Source organism: Trichoderma ghanense (assembly GCF_004382785.1).
Source record: "Trichoderma ghanense strain CCMA-1212 chromosome Unknown scaffold_2, whole genome shotgun sequence".
NCBI classification, from domain to species: Eukaryota; Fungi; Ascomycota; class Sordariomycetes; order Hypocreales; family Hypocreaceae; genus Trichoderma; species Trichoderma ghanense.
Window position 1 is genome coordinate 2,001,206 of NW_027395665.1, and position 18,337 is coordinate 2,019,542.

At 54.6% G+C, this 18,337-nt stretch overlaps 8 protein-coding genes across 8 annotated transcripts; 5 read left to right on the forward strand and 3 right to left on the reverse strand.

Moving 5' to 3' along the window:
• Positions 1-1,751: 1,751 nt before the first annotated feature.
• CCMA1212_003037 (uncharacterized protein) lies at positions 1,752-2,225 on the forward strand (the record flags this gene model as incomplete). Its single annotated transcript, XM_073700401.1, has 1 exon — positions 1,752-2,225. One exon carries the CDS (start codon positions 1,752-1,754, stop codon positions 2,223-2,225), a length of 474 nt encoding a protein of 157 aa, XP_073561310.1.
• A 428-nt stretch (positions 2,226-2,653) lies between these two features.
• CCMA1212_003038 (uncharacterized protein) lies at positions 2,654-4,380 on the reverse strand (the record flags this gene model as incomplete). Its single annotated transcript, XM_073700402.1, has 3 exons — positions 2,654-3,165; positions 3,843-4,145; positions 4,200-4,380. Coding segments are annotated over 3 exons (996 nt in total), but the record flags the coding sequence as incomplete, so codon positions are not given.
• Positions 4,381-4,430: 50 nt separating this feature from the next.
• Positions 4,431-6,288, forward strand: CCMA1212_003039 (uncharacterized protein; the record flags this gene model as incomplete). Its single annotated transcript, XM_073700403.1, has 5 exons — positions 4,431-4,519; positions 4,580-4,897; positions 5,069-5,202; positions 5,616-5,783; positions 5,972-6,288. 5 exons carry the CDS (start codon positions 4,431-4,433, stop codon positions 6,286-6,288), a joined length of 1,026 nt encoding a protein of 341 aa, XP_073561519.1.
• A 691-nt stretch (positions 6,289-6,979) lies between these two features.
• CCMA1212_003040 (uncharacterized protein) lies at positions 6,980-8,279 on the reverse strand (the record flags this gene model as incomplete). The annotated part of the gene is made up of 2 exons (XM_073700404.1): positions 6,980-7,894; positions 7,974-8,279. The coding sequence occupies 2 exons, from the start codon at positions 8,277-8,279 to the stop codon at positions 6,980-6,982; spliced, it is 1,221 nt and encodes a 406-aa protein (XP_073561128.1).
• A 1,204-nt stretch (positions 8,280-9,483) lies between these two features.
• Positions 9,484-10,826, forward strand: CCMA1212_003041 (uncharacterized protein; the record flags this gene model as incomplete). Its single annotated transcript, XM_073700405.1, has 5 exons — positions 9,484-9,520; positions 9,625-9,679; positions 9,745-10,269; positions 10,343-10,678; positions 10,745-10,826. The coding sequence occupies 5 exons, from the start codon at positions 9,484-9,486 to the stop codon at positions 10,824-10,826; spliced, it is 1,035 nt and encodes a 344-aa protein (XP_073561607.1).
• A 549-nt stretch (positions 10,827-11,375) lies between these two features.
• CCMA1212_003042 (Kinetochore protein mis15) lies at positions 11,376-12,899 on the forward strand (the record flags this gene model as incomplete). Its single annotated transcript, XM_073700406.1, has 1 exon — positions 11,376-12,899. The coding sequence occupies one exon, from the start codon at positions 11,376-11,378 to the stop codon at positions 12,897-12,899; it is 1,524 nt and encodes a 507-aa protein (XP_073561608.1).
• A 94-nt stretch (positions 12,900-12,993) lies between these two features.
• On the reverse strand, positions 12,994-14,398 carry CCMA1212_003043 (Deoxyribonuclease Tat-D; the record flags this gene model as incomplete). The annotated part of the gene is made up of 3 exons (XM_073700407.1): positions 12,994-13,943; positions 14,000-14,177; positions 14,249-14,398. The coding sequence occupies 3 exons, from the start codon at positions 14,396-14,398 to the stop codon at positions 12,994-12,996; spliced, it is 1,278 nt and encodes a 425-aa protein (XP_073561129.1).
• A 763-nt stretch (positions 14,399-15,161) lies between these two features.
• Positions 15,162-18,069, forward strand: CCMA1212_003044 (uncharacterized protein; the record flags this gene model as incomplete). The annotated part of the gene is made up of 4 exons (XM_073700408.1): positions 15,162-15,199; positions 15,268-15,425; positions 15,482-17,969; positions 18,026-18,069. The coding sequence occupies exons 1-4, from the start codon at positions 15,181-15,183 to the stop codon at positions 18,067-18,069; spliced, it is 2,709 nt and encodes a 902-aa protein (XP_073561604.1). The 5' UTR covers positions 15,162-15,180.
• Between the last annotated feature and the right edge of the window lie 268 nt (positions 18,070-18,337).

Sequence of the window (18,337 nt, forward strand, 5' to 3'; positions counted from 1 at the left end):
CGAATGGGCAGTCAGTCTTCTTAGGGCATCCTCATGTCATCTCATTCTAATTAAAAAAAAAAAAAAAAAAAAAGACAGAACTCAGCCATCAGGGCGAGAACCGGCAAAAGCATGGCAAGTCCAGCGTCAGTGAGTTGAGGCTATTCCCACCACCCGTATTAATTAGTATGTATTTACTCCTCACCACCACAAGCTGCACATTATTTGATCCCCGTCACGTTGAAACGAATCCTACCTTGTCCACTACTACTCTGCTACTATGCAAAAGCAAAATCTCCAGTGGTGGAGCTGTGCATAAGGTAGGTGACCCTGCAGCAGCTGCGCAGAACGCGAAACATTGGACAATGCGAAAAGGAGCGGTGTCCGGCAACTCTTCTCATTGATCCGTTCTGCTGCCTCGTTGTACGATTGCCGAGCATCCTGGCAAAAGGCCTCATGCTCGGGACTTTTCATTTGACGGTGCAACAGATAGACCCTGGACAAATAATCCGAGTAAGGCCATGTCTTCTTTCTTTGCTACCGTAGTAGTTCATGGGAGCAACGCAGTGGGTGGTTGCAATCTCACTCGGTCTGTCTGTCGTGATACCAAGCACGACAACGTGGGGAAATACATACATAGCTTCACCTCGACACATCACATCTTGGACAAGCAGCGTGTCATGTCGATCGAGGTCATCTCGCCCGAAATAACCATCCGACACCATGGTCAAGTAAATGAACAAACCACGAATCCAAGTTGGCCCCCCAAGTCTTGACTCTCGCTCCGAATATCCATGTATCAACTCAAGCAAGCCAAGATATGAAGGCAGCCCCCATCGAAGCCACCTCGCCTTTTTACATCCCGAACTCTGCCGTCCCCTGAGTCCCTCTCGGGAAGTTTTGCGTCTTCCGTCTGGGGGCCCTGCACGACCACAGCTCCGTCAGCTAAGCCCCGAACAGGAAACAAGTTGAATGGACACCCAACAACAGGGCGGCTAGCTCAGCGCATTGAACAGTTCAAACGCAGCACACTGGACGAAACAAAGAACACACTCCGTACAGTCCGGAGGTCAAGAGCGGGGCGATAATCAATAACTGGGAGAAAGGGGTTGGTTTGGTTGACCGAGGTTGGAGATATTCCGTTACATGTTCCAACTTTTCCGTAGGGGTAGAAGGCCCTTTTATATGGTAATACACAATGAACCCTTGATGCTTCAAGAGAGCTCTCCGTGTGTCACCGTGAAAGACGTCAAATGAATCGTGTCACTCAACGGCATCGACTCCCGAGCAAAACTAAGCAGACGCTTTACGTACAATAGCGTAGGACGGGCAAAAGAGCTGGGGAAACTACTAGAAGCCGTCTTTCTCTATCCCAATAAAGTCGACCAATTAAACCTCCAAAGAGGGGTCCAACCGTGAGAGTAAAAAATCATCTCCAACAAGAGCACCACATAAAATCCATCGTCAAGTCGAGAACTCAGCATCGGTTTTCAGGTCCTTTCTGGAAGAATTCATACTAGAGGCACACCTTATCCGGTGAGTAAATCACCAGGCCAATCGAGCTTGGGCTTGGAGGCATCGTGTGCGGTACACCCGATCGAAATTCAATCTAACCGAACCTTCTAGCTGCGTCTCCGCATCCACTACAGCTACATCCATTGCAACGACACGCATCACTTACCATAACTTAAAAAAAAGAGACAAGACAGCCAAGGTCAAAAACATCATATAATCTTCCAACAACCTCCCACAATCCCTCCTCTCCTACACCAATGCTCCGCCGCAACATCCTCATCAACCTCTACCACCACTTCAACAAACCCTCACATCACAAGATCAGCCGCTTCTCAACAACACCCACACCCAAAATGTCATCCAACTCTGAACAACCGCAACAACCGCCATCCTCATCAAACGACTCAGCCTCAACTTCACAATCCGTCCCCCGCAACGCCCTCCCCGCGCCCAGCCCGGCAGACGAAGTCCACACCCTCGACGTCAGCGGCTCCGGCTCGACCGTCAAGCTCGACGCTCTCGGACCCCTCGTCGTCAACGCAGACGGCACAATGTCCCGCATCGCCAACTGGGACAAGATGGCCGACATTGAGCGCGAAAACACCCTCCGCATCCTCGGCAAGCGGAACCAGGAGCGCCTCGCCGCCCTCAGGGAGGCCCGTGGCATCAACGGAGGAGGCAATGACAGCATAGGCGCTAGTGGCGAGCACGACACTTCAGGCAAACAATAGAACATGAAACCAGGCATCCGATGGTATATATATATATGTAGCAACGGAGAGCAAAGAACATTTATCATTTCGTAATGAGTATAAATAAATCGCCGTTTCCACATATCAAGAGCCCGTTTCTTTTACTCTGGCCCTCTAATGTCCACCACATCTGGATATATGCCACGTATAAAAAAGCAAGGATTGCCAACCCGAATCCCGCCGCCGCCCCCAGCTTCGTTCACTTCAACCCCAGATTGAATCAGTTATCCCCTTGACCCAAATCTTCCCAGGGCAGGACAAAGCTCCCATGCGAATAAAGATTGCAGAACGCCAGTAAACCAAACAACGCCCCGACCCCCTCACGCCTGTGTATCAGCGTCGCATTATAGAGCTTGAGAAATCCAGCCAAATTGAGCAGCGGTCTTTCATAAGCTCATTTTCGTTCTTCATCGCTCATCTTTGAGCTTTTCGCCGCTACTTGACTCGGCGGGTGTGGCCTTGGCCTTCTGGCTGGCGTGCTTGGTGAACTCCTTCCACAGCGCGACAATATCCTCGCTGCCCTCGTTCTTCTCAACCAGGAGGTTCTTCAGCCACTTGTTCTCCGTCTCGAGCTGCGAGACCTTGCTCTCGAGGTTGGCGACCTTGTCAGACATTTCCTTGGCGGACTTTTCGAGAGCCTGCTCGCGCTGCTTCTTCTTGATGCGGAAACGGGCGCTGGCGGCCGTGTTCCTCCTCCGCTTGTCCTCCTCGGCAGCCACCCGGGCGGCCTCCTCCTGGCTCATGGACTCGGACTTGCGCTTGTCGCCAACCTGTGGGGGTGACTGGTGGAAGCGCGCATGGTGAGGAGGCACCTGGACGTGGCCGTGGTTGGGCTGCAGGGGCTGGAAGCCCTGTTCCGGGAAGTTGTTCATGTGGGGCGCTGCATATGTGTTGTTGTTGAAGTCTTGAAAGGTAAAGTCTGATATCACCATGGATGGTTAGCGACTTTGATCAGGCCAGCCAGCAGCGTCGAGTATGTCGCGATGTCGCTCGCACCATAAATTGGGGGGCGGACGGGGTGGGCAGCAAGGTGAAGGGACGGGACGGGACGAAGCAGGACGGCAGCATGACGGGTATACAGAAAGGGGATATAGGCGCCCCGGCATCCATGGCCGCTCACAATGCGAGCGGCCATGGATGCCATGGTTGCATTTGGGGATGATTGTCAAAATCACGAGGTATTGCACCATCGCCGGGCCATTTGTCAGCGCATGTTGAAGTGCGGGATGCCCCACTTCAGAGACGCTTCAGCAGCACTTTTGCCTGCATCGCATCCATCTTTTCGGAGACAGCTCGTCCCAATGGCAGCGGCGCGGGTGAGGAGGAGTATGGGGGGAGCAGAGCAGCAAGAGGGCCAAAAGATGCAAGGGCCCGGTGGATGAGCCGCGAGCCTGCGGAGAATGTTGACAAAGCATGCCGGGCACGCTAGGTGCGCGGGTTGCTGCAATGCAAGAGGGAAAAACCAGGGTCTGGTTCCTTTCCCAAAACAACGAGGGTGAAGAAACAGACCGTGAGAGATGGGAGATGGGATTCAAGAGAAGACGGAGAAAACGCCAGCAATCCAAGTAGACGTGCAGGCGAGATGCCGAAACTCACCAGACATGAAGTCCAGGCTGGACAGTTCGCCGATCACAGAGGGCGCTGCGCTGACATCCTCGGATGCGGTGCCGCTGTGGAGTGCCTTGCCCTCGGTCTTGACGGGCTGGGCCTGAGCCTGGAAGTCGGTATTCCGGCCAGAGTCGATGTCGAAGAACTGGGTGTTTGTGAAGATGGCCAGCTCGTCCTCCATGGCGTACGGCTCCTCGAGGCCGGTGGTGTCGCCGGGGCTGATGGTGTTGAGGTCGCGGAGGTACTGCGACACGTTGGGACCGTGTCGTCCGTTGTAGTTGGACATTGTGACTGTGATTTTTGGTCGTCGAGGCGATGTTCAGACGAGGTTGGTCATGAATTGACCCTGCGTCGAGGTCTCGCGATCGTGAGAATTGATGCGTCGAAGCTGCGAGACGGTGTGGAAAGCAAGGGCACGGCCGGGTAGAGCGCCTCTGATGATCAAAGTCGGATGTTGTCCGTCGCTGTCGATGTCGGAAATGAAGTGATGTAGACTCTCTTCGATGTCTGCTGCGATGCTGGTCGTCTGCAGTATATTCGTTCGATGAGGAAGTGCGTGACGTCGAGATGGCGACAATGGGGGAATATGTTGGAGGAAGAGATGCTAAAGGCGACTTGTACGGTAGCGAGATCGCAGGGAGAGCCATGAATTTGCCTGGATCGGGGTTATGACTCTCCAGCCCTCTTGTGTGGAGATTTTTTCCTCCATCTCTCCTGCCCGCCAGAAATGCGTGCAACGTGCCAGGTAACCGACGGCTCGCCGAAGGGCTCCGACTGTGCCAGTGGGCCTGGAGGGGCTTCAGAGGGCCCAGAAAGGGCCTGTTAGCGCCTTGCACAGGCCATGCTGAGAAATCAATCAGCTGGGCGCCCCACCGCCGTGACATGCCTTTGGCTGCGCGCGAGGCCGGGGCGCGAAGTACCTGCGGAGGGCCACCAGAATGCGGTGCTGTTCAGCGCAGTGGTTGGGGCCCCGAGGTGCAGGTGTGGACGCCCACAGCGCCTTCGACGCCTGGAGAGCCGGGCTCCCCACCCTGCTGCAGCCAGTGAGAGCGGCCGCAGCGGCCGTATCGCTCCATCCATTTGCTCATTCGGTTTGTTAATAAGAAGATCATTGAATTGAAGTGAGGAGGACGGACGGACAAGCCAAAAATCGCCACACGGGGCATGACTTTCCATTGTTAGGTACCTTATCTCTAATACTGTGTCCCGATCAGGGCGACGGGCGTTTACATGTGCATGTGCGGGTACCTGTACGGTGCTCCATCGAGCGGTCTGCACGTCCTGCACCGTACCTGGTACCTGTGCGACGCGGCCGTTATTGACGTCGATGTTACAGCGCCAGCGATCCGTACGCTCCGCTAGAACCTGTTTTTTTCTTTTTTTTTTTGGACTGCCGTTGCTGATCAGACCGTGAATCAATCATCATAGAACTAACTTGCTTTGACTGCCTCCACCGTCGAATCAGTGGTCGACCTGCTGCATGAACGTACAGTGCTGCGACCGACACAGCATGCAATGCTCGCACTGTCCCTGTCTCTGTCCCTGTTCCGCCCAGGGCAGTCGTTGACTCGCACAATCTGGGCAATTAAACGCTCACCATGCCATTCAACATTGAATCCAGTCTAGCCCCAATTTATCCCGGAAAGGCACGCGGTTTCTCCCCGTGAACCCTCTTCTCTCACGCCGACAAATGCGTGGGGGCTCCAGCATTTCCCGTCTACCTTACGAGTGCTAACTTGCTTGGGACTCCGTCGTCAATAGCCCTCTTCAGCCTCAGCCAACCAACCAAGTCGCCGCGGTTCACGAGCTTGCAGAATGCAGAATGGCGCTGCTGCCGCCCACCCCCGCTATTCTACGACGCTGCGAGTCTGCAACTCGCCGGGTTCCAGAGTGTTGGACTTCGACCTGCTTTGCTTGGAGAGACGGCCGGTTGGTTTCGCATCACTGCTAGCCGAGGGAGCTTCCGGCTGGAATGACTCGTCATCTTCCTTTTGTGATTTCTGCATCTGCTGTCTTCTGGATAATGAATAGTTACAGCTGACAAGAAGTCGACCTGCTTGCTACTTACACAGATTGGACACAGAATGTCCAGGTAATAGCTGCGCTTCATCCAACAGAGAAAGCCGTCGCTTCGGGTGCGGTTCAAGAATTCTCAGGATCGCCTCCCGCGCAATCCCTGTCTCGGCTACTGGAATCGCCCTCGGAAGGCCAGGGTGTCGAGTCCAAGTCCCTTGCCTCGCCTGCTCAGCAGCCTGCATCCCAAATGCCACCGGCCACGTCCAATTGGTGCCTTCGCGCGTGGCCAACGGAGAAAATCTCGCCATGTGATCCGCTGTTGGCCGGCCGCTGCACGTCCAAGCACGCAAATCAGGGTCGCATCGTCAAAAGACGCAATCACGCAACCGGCCGGTTGGGGGCTCTGGCAGTTGCCTGAAGCCTGGGTTCACCGTGGATTTGGACGTTGACTGGCTGCGACGATGTCCCGGGACGGCCAACATGCTCCGCGGGTGCAAGTCCTACAGTACGGCGACCAGGTCGAGTTGGGAATAGTAGCGGTTGATGAGCCGAATCAGCGCAACTTGGGAGATGCGACGGCTCAATGTCTAACATGTTGGCCATACCATGTCGTTTCTTCGACCTCAGAAGACGGGGCGGCATCAGCTGTCAAGACCGGTGGCTCTCCTGATCCAAAGACAGAGTACTGTTACTGTGGATATCTCAGGTGACAGGTAGGGGAAGGAAGCCGTGGATCGAGTGAGTGAAGGCATTCAACGGCCACATCCACATACAAGCAACAACTTGAAGCTTTGCCAGTGCTGTATGAGTGCAAATTCAAACCAGCATCCGGCATCCACAGCTCGAGAGCCGTTGCACTTTTGCACTATCGAGAAGAGGACATTGACGTTAACACAAAGACAACCATTATTCTAGCTTTTGGCACAAATCTCAAGCTGCAAGTTCTAATATACAAACAAGTAGGAAGGAAATTCGGATTAAAACAGAAGAAAAATGGAAAAGGGGCCGCTCAAAACTACAGAGTGACAAATCTTGATGCTGCCCCCCAAGCCAAAATCATAAGCAAAATCAAAAACAGTCAACGCTCCCAGAAACACCAGCCTCTCATCTTACAGCAGCACGGCAACGCCCTGAGCGTTCTTGCTCGCGCCCAGTCCCTTCAGCTGAAAGTGCTGAACCTGCTTCTTGGTCACCACATCCATCACGGTCACAGCCGGCAGGGTGGTTCCGTTGCCGGGGCTGAGAGCGTAGACGAAGCTGCCCGCAGCGCGGATATCAATCAGGCCCGGGTCGCCGTTGTTGAAGTCGGTGATGGACTCGATGCTGGCATCTGTCAGAGACACCTCCACGATGCGGTTGACGGAAACGTCGGTGACAAAGGCGGTGTTGGTCTCGGGAGAGATGGCTGCCCAGCATGTCGCTCCCTGGCCCTCGATGGTGGCCTTGCCCTTGATGCTGGCAGCACCGGTCTGGGCGTCAACAGACAACACAGCAGCGCCGAAAGCAGCATCCGTGACGAACAGATCAGATGATCCCTGAATGGTGGACGAGCCGAAAAGAACAATGCTGCCGTCCACCTGCGTCAAATTGCCCTCCTCGCTCACCATCGCAGATCCCCGTCCGTTGCAAGGCGGCTCGACCCCAAAGACGCCCAAGACGCCCTTGGTGTTGGCAGTAGGGTCTCCCTTGACGGTAGCAAAGAGCGTCTGCTCGTCTGCGGAGAAGAACACCTGGGAGATGGTGTTGGGGGGTCCCACAGGCGGCGTGGTCTGGTTCAGCCCAATGGGGCGAAGCTGGTCCATCTTGCCGATGCCATGCGAGGTGAAGGGGGCGCAGGAGATGCCCGACTTGGCACCGGTCGAGCCAACGCAGACGAGCTGGTTCTTGGCCGATGCCGCCACGGTGGTAGGGAAGTCGCCCGGGACGGCGATGGGCTTGCCCAGCATGGTGAGGCGTGTCGGGTGGTTGGGGTCGATGGCGAACATGGTGACTGTGTTTGATCCGGCGTTGATGGCAAACAGATTCTATACACGATCACCAGTTAGTGATGGCTTCATGGAGTCGGGGGCGTATGGCTGATGAGATATGTAATCCTTCACTTACGTTGCCGACAACAGTCAGGGCGGACTGGGAAACCAGAGCATCCGGACCAGCAGGCGCCGTGGTCTTGCCGCTCGCAACCAGGGCATTTGATCCTGAGCCGCCGGTCGGGGTGCTTGTTCCCTGGTACAGCAAGCCGTCGCTGCCAATCGGCAGGGCGATCACGGCGTTCTGCTTTTCGTTGCTGAGGGTGTAGATGGCCTTGCCGGGCTTGACGGGCGGAGGGCAGGCGGATGGTCGGGCTGACGCATCAGGCACCAGGTTCGCCAGTCCGAGGAGGAACAGGGATGTCCACGTGGAGGAATGCATTGTGAGAATTTCGGTTGGTAGAGATTGTCAGACTGAGTAATGGTAATCGGGCGTATAAGTTGTGGTGGCGGTGGTTGTTGTGCAGGCGTCAAGGACAGGTCAACTACCAGAGTTGCTTATTGTCAGACTTGTTGAACTGAGATGTTTAGAGATGAGCTGAAGAGAAGAGAGAGAGAGAAGTTGTTGTTGATCGAATGATCCAGCAACTCATATCGGCTTCGTCCCCCCCCTACTTATACACAACTTCTCACGATGATGCCTCAGCTCCTTTCTTCCTCCCAAAACTCCACAGCCATTTCCGCGTCTCCGACCAATCTCTGCCGTGCAAAGCGACTTCGACGTTTCCAGCACTCATTAACGAACTAGATGGTGCCAGTTCCCCGGAAGCTGTAACGCGAGCTCCCCAGAAACAGACGATAGCTCAGAAACGACGCTCTTCATGAGGAATCTTTTCGCATCTCCACGAGCTTAATCTCAGAACTTCGATAATCAGAATTCCCTAATCGGGCATAAGGCGGGACAGGGGTCTGTAGCACAAGCGTTGTTTTGGGGGATGAGGCACGGCAGGGTTGTGGCATTTCCTGTTTGGGACATGGGTGATGGGCAAGGCCGGCCTTGTTCGGATCTGTGACACGGGGGGGATCGAGGGTGAAACGGCAGACTGGAAGGTGCTCGAGCGTTTGTTTCGTACCTTGAATAAACGACATCTCCAGTTAGAGTAAGGTAGGAGAGGGTAGGTATCATATGTACTCCTAGGTAGTAGGTGAGCGGCCACTGAGCAAAGCTGAGTAGCATCGTAAGGGGGGGAAAGCCCAAATCCTTAGACCACTTGCAGCCTTTCAGTCTACTTACTCAAGAAAAGAATCTGCGACTCGATCAACCCCTTTCTCAAACTCATCTCAGCTGTCAACAGACGGTCGTTCGATCTCCAGCTGCAACCATTCCCGACCAAGCCCAAAACTCCCCTGGCGGAGAGAGTCAATACGCGACAAGCCGCAATTGCTTGCATGTAAGTCCAGGTCATCAAATCTGCCTTTTTCGGAAAAGGCGACCCCCTCAGAGCCATGCCATTTGGAATCTTGAAAAGCGAACAAGGTGCTCACCAGCCAACTTTCCCATCCGCCAGCTTCTATCGCCCAATAAGGCACAACAGACTTGATAGCCCATCAACCACGTCCCCCATAATCTTATTCTTCGCGTCGTAATGGCAGACAAGATATTCCGCATCTTCAACCCGAAAGGTTGGTTCCGAGCTGCCGGAGCTTTAACTCGAGCCTTTTTGCTTCCTTATTAGTAATCTCCCCTATGTGGGAGGAATAGATCTCACGCTGACCATGGGCAACAGAACCAAAGGCCGACCCCGTCGAGAAAAGGCGCGCCCAACTGCGACGTGCCCAACAGTGAGTACCTGGCTGGTCCTCTTTTCCCCCTGCATTCCCGACGGCCGCTAAATGTTGCCCGGTAGATCTTATCGGGATCGGAAAGACAAGTATACCAAGGCTCTCGAGTTTGAGCTCGCAAGGACTCGGAAGAGTGAAGCCGGATTGACGTCTGAGGTCCAGCAGCTCCATGAGAGGGTCCAGATGCTGACGATCCTCTTGTCTCAACATGGCATTTCCATCCCAGCTGACGGTGATGGCAGCTGGATATCGTCTCCTGATGACGATACCCTGCATCTAGACATGCTTCAACTCACACCGCGCAATATCAACACGGCGCATGGACAGACACCAAGAACCGGCGTTGCCTCCAGAGATACCTGGGCAGCCTTTGCGGAAAAGGCCACAAGCCCAGACAGCTTCTGGACCGATGAGAATCTCACCTACCTGCATCAGCACGGCTCAGATCACCTCTCCCGAGACAAAAGTCTGCCGCCGATCCCGGTCCATGTGCCGCCAGCAACGGCCACAACCCGCCGAGTTGACCCCGGTGGCAAGACTCGCCTTTGCGAGCTCGATGCCACAACCGTCGGGATGGAGTTTGTGCTGACGTACGTTCCCCCCTATACATATAACACGCAGGTTGGTTGATCGTAGAAGGAAGCTGACCAATGAATGGCCAAGAAGTCTGGAAAGCCCTTGTCTGGGCCACATACACGGCAATCCCAAGAAGCCAAACGAGCCAAGCGGCCATGCTTTGACCACCACATCACAGCTTCACTCCTGCTTGTCTCTACCTCACATCGACCCCGAGAACCCAGTGCCGCCGCCGTACCAGGATGCTCCGGCGGCTGTGCTTGAGCGGTTGCTCAACTTGGCGCCGAGTGTATCGGGAGATGGCGATGTGACGCCCATACAGGCGTGGCATTATCTTCGCCGGCAGCCCTTCTTCGGTGGTTTTGAGATGCAGAGCATTGCGAGGCTGGCAGAGAGGCTACGTGATGCGGCGAAATGCCATGGGTAAGTTGAGAACACAAAAGGTTCATTGTTATCCGGAGACGGCTGCTAATGAACGAGTGCGTGTAGGTTTGGTGCCGCGGTTCAGATGGGTGTGTTTGAGGCTATCATGCGGGAAGTTCTTTATCCTGTGACTAGAGTGTTATCCTGAACCATCAGCGTATATTGTGACATGTTTCACAATCTGTACAAGTAATTATTGTATATATTTTGATAATAGAGTGGTGACGGGATCATTATTCCCTTGCTTGAATGTCCGCTTCATCTTCTTGCTCCTTACCACTTACCTGAAATCAGCAGCGTCACGGCTTCACGATTCACGAAGGGTAACCCACATGGCAGATTCTCCAAAAATCAGTGGAATCATGCAGATTTTTCTCGCCGAAACAGTCTTCCACACCCTCTCGATTCACTTCGTCTCATTGTATAGATGGAGATGTCCTCTGCTAACCTGTAGCAACGAGGTCAATTTGTATGATGACTAAGCACAAGTACCTACGTATTTTCCATCAACGCGTCTTCACCCTCTTCGGCCGCGTTCTGATGGACTTCCATGTTCATCTCAGCGGGGCAGTCAATCCTCAATATCCTCATCATCCACCTCTTCGGCTTTGCGACAGCCGCCATGTAAGGCGAAGCTGTATAATTCATCCATTTGCCCTCTTCACAAAGCCGCAGCGACTCCCTTCACATCTCCGCAATGGCCCGGTTCTCGGTACCAACAAAGGCCCGGCTGCCTTCATCGCTCCGCGTTGATTCTTCAAACCCAGCCGTCGTTAAGAGCCTGAACCGGCTCTCCCGCGAGGCGCTCATCTCCCTGGCCCTCAACTGGCTCGAAGGAGACGCCATAGCCAATGCCGTGCCGTACCTGGAGCGGAAGAGCGACGAAGATGAAATCGACCCGGATGATGTGTACCCTCCGTGCGCATCGGTCCAGCAGCTGTACGAGCTCTACGTTGACATGCAGCAGCAAAAGGGATTGAAGCGCGATGTGGCCAATCGCATACTGGAGGGAGACTGGAGGCACGGGCTTTCGCTGTATCAGCTTGCCATGGTCGACTTTTATCATCTGGAAGAGCATCCAATGTCACAGAAATGGACGGCTTACAAGATACTCCCGCTGAAGCCTCCAACAAAAGGTGTCGAAGACGAAGTCCTTCGGGTCGATGACAAGGCGCTGAGTGTTCCTCGATTCCACCCTTCTACGTTTCTGCAGAGCCTCCAGGACCAGGTTCTGCCGGATATCAAGGCTCACTACCATTTCCACCGGCCAAAGGACCTCCCAGTCTTGCTGCTACGCATATTCGTCATCGAATCTCCATATAATAGCAGTTTAGCCCTCTCCGGTGTTGCAGGAAACGGAACGGCCACAAATTTCAGTTCATCTCGGACGGTATACCTAGCGTTCCCGGATGGATCTTCCCACATTTACATCACCAAGTCTCAAGCCAATGGCCCAGCCACCGGTGGTGAGTCCAGGAGCCTTCAGAACCTGATTGTCCAGGGCGTACCAAAGGCTTTATCCAGGCCGAGAGAGCGTTATACTCTCAAACCAACAAACCTTACGAGCCGAAACCTCGAGACGCTCCTGGACAAAAGGGGGCCTGGGCGCGGAAATGCCGCTGGAGGTGGTTGGAGCATTTATGCCTCTGAAAAGAACAAAAAGTCTCCTCTCGATGCCACACTCCCCAGTCCTCCGCTTTCCAGAGACTCTTCCCTCTCTGACAAGAGCCGAAAGAGGCTGAAACCACTCAACTCGGACCAGCGGGCTGCTAAACGAGCCAAGCTCGTAGCCCAAGCGCGGTTTGGCGACTCTGGCCTCGTCAACGATGGAAAGGGCATTGAAAGGATTGATGTTCTGCTCGAAGATCCGTTCCCTACGCCTGTCTCTGCAGAGAAGCTGGGGTCGGGGAAGGACAAGGGCGATGCTCCCGGCGAAGCACCGTCGGTTTCAGCTCGAAGAAGAACGCTTGATGCCGCGCTCCGTCAAACTGGCGATGACGACGACGAAGAAGCGAGTGATTCAAAGAACCCTTCACAGTGGAGACCAACGGTACAGATCACGTTTCAAGGGAATCACGTCTTTGCGGGTATTCGACAGCTTGTTGAAGCCGGCATTATAGATGGCGAACGCATGCCCGGCTGGATGACCGGGGAAGATGGCGTCACGTTGGGCATTGTCAAACATGGACGTATAAAGGGCAACAAGGGATCGGGCCTGTGATGAGATGGTGTCCCCCAATTCTTGTTTTGGATCTTTCTGTATACTGTTGTTTCTATGCGCTTTTTGATACCCTTACGATGAGAAACATTAAATTCTAATTCGCCTCCTCGCCGAGGCCAAAGACCTTGACCGTGTTCCTCCAAGACGCCTCGCAAAGCTCTTCGATGCTCACGCCCTTGACGGCGGCAACAATCTTGGCAACCCGCTCGATGGTGCACGGTTCGTTGCGGCCCTTGATCATGGCTCCCTGCTGCCACTGCTCCTTTTTCACCACCTTGAAGCGGCTCGGCACGTCGGGCTCCTTCTTTTGATTTTTCTGTTTCTTCGGCCGCTTCGCCTGCTGCTGCGCCGCTGCGTCAACGGGTTGAGGCTCACCATTCGTTGCTGGCGGCTCGGGCTTCTTCTCTATCAGATACTGGTATCCGGCATGGCTAGGTCGAACCTCGCACCAGGGGCCGTCTGTTTCGAGCATGATCCTGTCGAGGGTGATTTCCTTCACCATGGTCAGGTTCTCTTCCGTTTTCAGACTGCAGCCGTTGACACCAATGTGCAGGCCCAGATCCATCAACTCCTTCATCTCCTCTATTGTGCCTGTAAAGCTGTGTACCACGCCGCCCTTTTCCAGTCTCTCGAGCCGTTCGCCAAAAGCGCCTTTCAACAGGTCCACGAAGTCGCGATGAGCAGCTCTCGAGTGCAAGAATAGCGGGAGCTGGGGCTTGAGAGAGGCGGCTACTTTGAGCTGAGCTTCGAAAGAGTGCAGCTGGGCCGACTTTCCGCAGTAGTGTAGCCGGTCGTAATCCAGACCAAACTCCCCCATGGCCACTAGATGATGCTTGCTGGATGCTCTGGCATCAGCAAGCAGCGTCGTGAGTTCGTCAATCACCTTGGCTGACGTTTCCGGATCGGGCTCGCCTTTGTGCTCGGCTGGTTCCGAGCCCTCGGGCTCGCATGGAGTTGTATGCTCGTCATGCCTTCCGTGGCCTCCCTTGCAAAAGATTGCACTGCTACAGGGGTGAATGCCGGCGGTTGCATAGCATGTTCCAGCTGGGATTCATCCAGGTCAGTGTATGATTTCCGCTATGGGCCAAGGGCTTACCAACGAAATTCTTTGGCCAACTCCAAGGCATCACGAGCACTCGTAAAGTCGGAGCCCGTCACGATGAGCTTGGTGCAGCCCACCTCCTTGGCTCTGCTGATGACATCCTTGAGATCGTCTGGGTGACGCTGGACGCCGCGATGTTTGCCCCTGTAGATGGGATCGGCTAGGTTGATTCCTATCTGTAGCAGCTACGTGTTAGAAACTTCAAAAGTCCTTGATACCCAGAGACCAGTTTCAAGGGGTGACATACATCGATATATCTGGGCTTATAAGGCTCTGATGCCGGCTCCGAGCTGGGCCGCGGGGCACTCATTGTGGAAGTTGCTGATGAGAAACGAGAGATGACTGCGGTACAGTGGCGTGGCAGATGAAGGCGAGCTCTGCCCAGGATAAAAGACATGTATATACAGAAGGTCTTGAATTATGAAGCAGTATCTATCAACAAAGACTCTTTCTCTTACATGCTGATATCAGAGATGTATGTGGTCAAGAGTCATCGATAAGATGGCCTCTCCAAAAACCCGCTTAGTCATCCCTCGGAAAAGCCATTCAAACCACCCATCACAAGCACGTGACCCCGCGACAGCATCCGCAACTCGATGACCAAGACACGCGCCCAGGATTCGCGTAGTACCCACCAAAACAGAGCTTCTTTGGCTGTAACTCAAGGACGGATGATTAATTGCCCTCGAGACGCTCTAGCATTTTGTTGATGAAACCCGATCCGGCTTAACAAGGCCAAATGAGGCAGTGATTGTTGGGTCTGCTTTGGGGCCGTCCTCGCCTTTTCACTGGCTGAAGCCGCTGAAGCCACAGAATTGTCACTGGAATGGTGCTTGCGCGGGGCAGTTCTTTTTTTTTTTTCTCCCGCTTTACACGCTTTAATGGGTTTTAATGGTATTTTCCACGCTAAACAGCTGGCGTGGCGCGTGCTGGAGACGCGCCTGAGAATAAAACGTCCTCCCGCCGGCTTTGGAGGGGAAACACGCTCACTCTTCCTCTCTCTCAAACCAGACACGACAAACACAACATTGCCAAAGGCTTCGATTGACCTCGACAGCCTTCAAAAGCTCTGACTGACTGCCTGTGTGTCTTGACTGATACCTGCAAGCGTCTGAGAGCCTTTGGAAGAGCATCACCGCCTACGTCATTCTCTAATCCAGCTGCTCCTCCACCGCCGCCATGTATGTCCGGAAGCGTGGTATGTATCCCACCTCACTTGTTGATCCAGTTGAAGCGTCTCGAGCCTTGCTGATGATGCGTGGATAGACGGTCGTCAGGAGCGTGTCCAGTTCGACAAGATCACCGCTCGTGTCTCGCGGCTGTGTTACGGCCTGGACACTGAGCATGTCGACCCCGTGGCCATTACCCAGAAGGTCATCTCTGGTGTGTATGGAGGCGTCACGACGGTGCAGCTCGACGATCTTGTAAGTCTGCTCTACCTCGTGAACGCATCTTCCAGACGTTAACATGAGAACAACAGGCTGCCGAAACTGCCGCGTACATGACCGTTACCCACCCGGACTATGCCATCCTGGCCGCTCGCATCGCCGTATCCAACCTCCACAAGCAGACCAAGAAGCAGTGGTCAGCCGTCGTCAGCGACCTCTACCACTATGTCAACCCCAAGAACAGCAGGGCCTCGCCCATGATCTCCAAGGACACGTATGAATGTGTCATGCGCCACAAGGAGGAGCTCGACTCCGCCATCGTCTACGACCGAGACTTCAACTACCAATACTTTGGCTTCAAGACGCTGGAGCGATCATACCTTCTCAAGCTCGACGGCAAGATTGTCGAGCGGCCGCAGCACATGATTATGCGAGTGGCCGTTGGCATCTGGGGAGACGACATTGAGCGTGTCCTCGAGACATACCACCTCATGTCCAGCAAATTCTTCACCCACGCCTCCCCCACCCTCTTCAATGCTGGTACGCCGCAAGCCCAGCTGTCTTCATGCTTCTTGGTCGACATGAAGGACGACAGCATTGAGGGTATCTATGACACTCTGAAGACGTGTGCCATGATCTCCAAGATGGCTGGTGGTATCGGCTTGAACGTCCACCGCATCCGTGCCACCGGCTCTTACATTGCCGGCACCAACGGCACCTCCAACGGCATCATCCCCATGCTGCGAGTCTTCAACAACACTGCCCGATACGTCGACCAGGGTGGCAACAAGCGTCCTGGTGCCTTTGCCATCTACCTCGAGCCCTGGCACGCTGACGTCTTTGACTTCCTTGACCTCCGCAAGAACCATGGCAAGGAAGAGGTTCGCGCTCGCGACTTGTTCCTTGCTCTCTGGATCCCCGATCTCTTCATGAAGCGTGTTGAGAAGAACTTGGACTGGACGCTCATGTGCCCCAACGAGTGTCCTGGCCTTGCCGACTGCTACGGCGAGGAGTTTGAGGCCTTGTACGAAAAGTACGAGAGGGAGGGACGTGGTCGCAAGACCATCCGCGCTCAGAAGCTGTGGTACTCCATCCTGGAGGCCCAGACCGAGACCGGTAACCCCTTTATGCTCTACAAGGACCACTGCAACCGCAAGAGCAACCAGAAGAACCTGGGAACCATCCGCAGCTCTAACCTCTGCACGGAGATTATCGAGTACTGTGCCCCTGACGAGGTCGCTGTCTGCAACTTGGCCTCCCTGGCGCTCCCCGCCTTTGTCGACTACAACGAAGGATGCTACGACTTCAAGAAGCTTCACGAAGTTACCAAGGTGGTCGTCCGCAACCTCAACAAAATCATCGATGTGAACCACTACCCTGTCCAGGAGGCTCGCAACAGCAACATGCGCCACCGTCCTATTGGTGTCGGCGTCCAGGGTCTTGCTGACGCGTTCCTCGCTCTGCGTCTGCCCTTTGAGTCTCCCGAGGCTCGCGAGCTGAACAAGCAGATCTTCGAGACCATCTACCATGCCGCCCTTGAGGCTTCCATGGAGATTGCCAAGGTCGAGGGCCCCTACGAGTCGTTCAAGGGATCGCCTGCATCTGAGGGCATCCTCCAATACGACATGTGGGACGTCAAGCCCTCCGACTTGTGGGAGTGGGACTCTCTCAAGGAGCAGATCAAGGAGCACGGTGTCCGCAACAGCTTGCTCGTCGCCCCCATGCCTACTGCCAGCACTTCTCAGATCCTGGGCAACAACGAATGCTTCGAGCCCTACACCTCCAACATTTACCAGCGACGTGTCCTTGCTGGTGAGTTCCAGGTTGTCAACCCCTGGCTTCTCAAGGACCTGGTCGACACCGGTCTGTGGTCCGATGCCATGAAAAACCGCATCATTGCCGAGAACGGCTCCATCCAGAACATCCCCAACATTCCCGAGGACATCAAGGCTCTGTACAAGACTGTCTGGGAGATCTCCCAGCGTCAAATTGTCCAGATGGCGGCCGATCGTGGTGCTTTCATCGACCAGTCCCAGTCCTTGAACATCCACATGAAGGACCCTACGATGGGCAAGATCACCAGCATGCACTTCACCGGCTGGAAGCTCGGTCTCAAGACGGGCATGTACTACCTCCGTACCCAGGCCGCAGCTGCGCCTATCCAGTTTACCGTTGATCAGCAGGCCCTCAAGGTTGCCGATACCGCCGTCAGCAAGGATCGTGTGCTGAAGAAGCGGGCTCCTCCCCCAGGATCTTCCTTCATGATGTCCTCTCCGTCCGCCGTCCCTCGTCCTAGTAGTGCGAAGAGGGAAGAAAGCTCTGCAAACTCGTTGAGCTCTAACGGAGTTCTTACCCCCTCCACCACCCCTCCTCCCGCGAGCAGGCCCCTGGCCTCCCCTCACAAGGCTCCTCCCATGAAGGCCGATGTTGAGGAGGGAGACAGCCCCAAGGTTCTTCCTACCGAGCCCTCAGACAATGTCAAGGATGAGGAGCTGAGCAAGAAGCCCAACCAGTCTGAGGACAAGGATGAGGATAGCGAGGAGCGGGAAAGGGACATTTACTCCGACGCTGTTCTGGCCTGTAAGTCACACTTCAATATGAGCAAACCAAGAGGACCGTTACTGACCCCTTTGTAGGCAGCATTGAAAACCCCGAGGCCTGTGTCATGTGCAGCGGCTAGAGGAATGTCCAACAGGTAGTCGTGGGCTTGACCGCAGTGCGTACGACGGTCGGGGAGACGAGTATAACAGGGGAGCTAGAGGAAGACTAGAACAAATAGGCAACGGAAATAGGGCTCTCGAGGGCTCAGGGTTTGTTTATGGTGGGCGTCGGATCAATGAAGCTAGGCTGCCCTGCACTGGTTAATGCGTTTGGACCATGTATATTCTTGTTATGTTACCGCTTTGTTTACATGAGTATGATGCGGCGTGCTCATCAGCCGCCGCTGT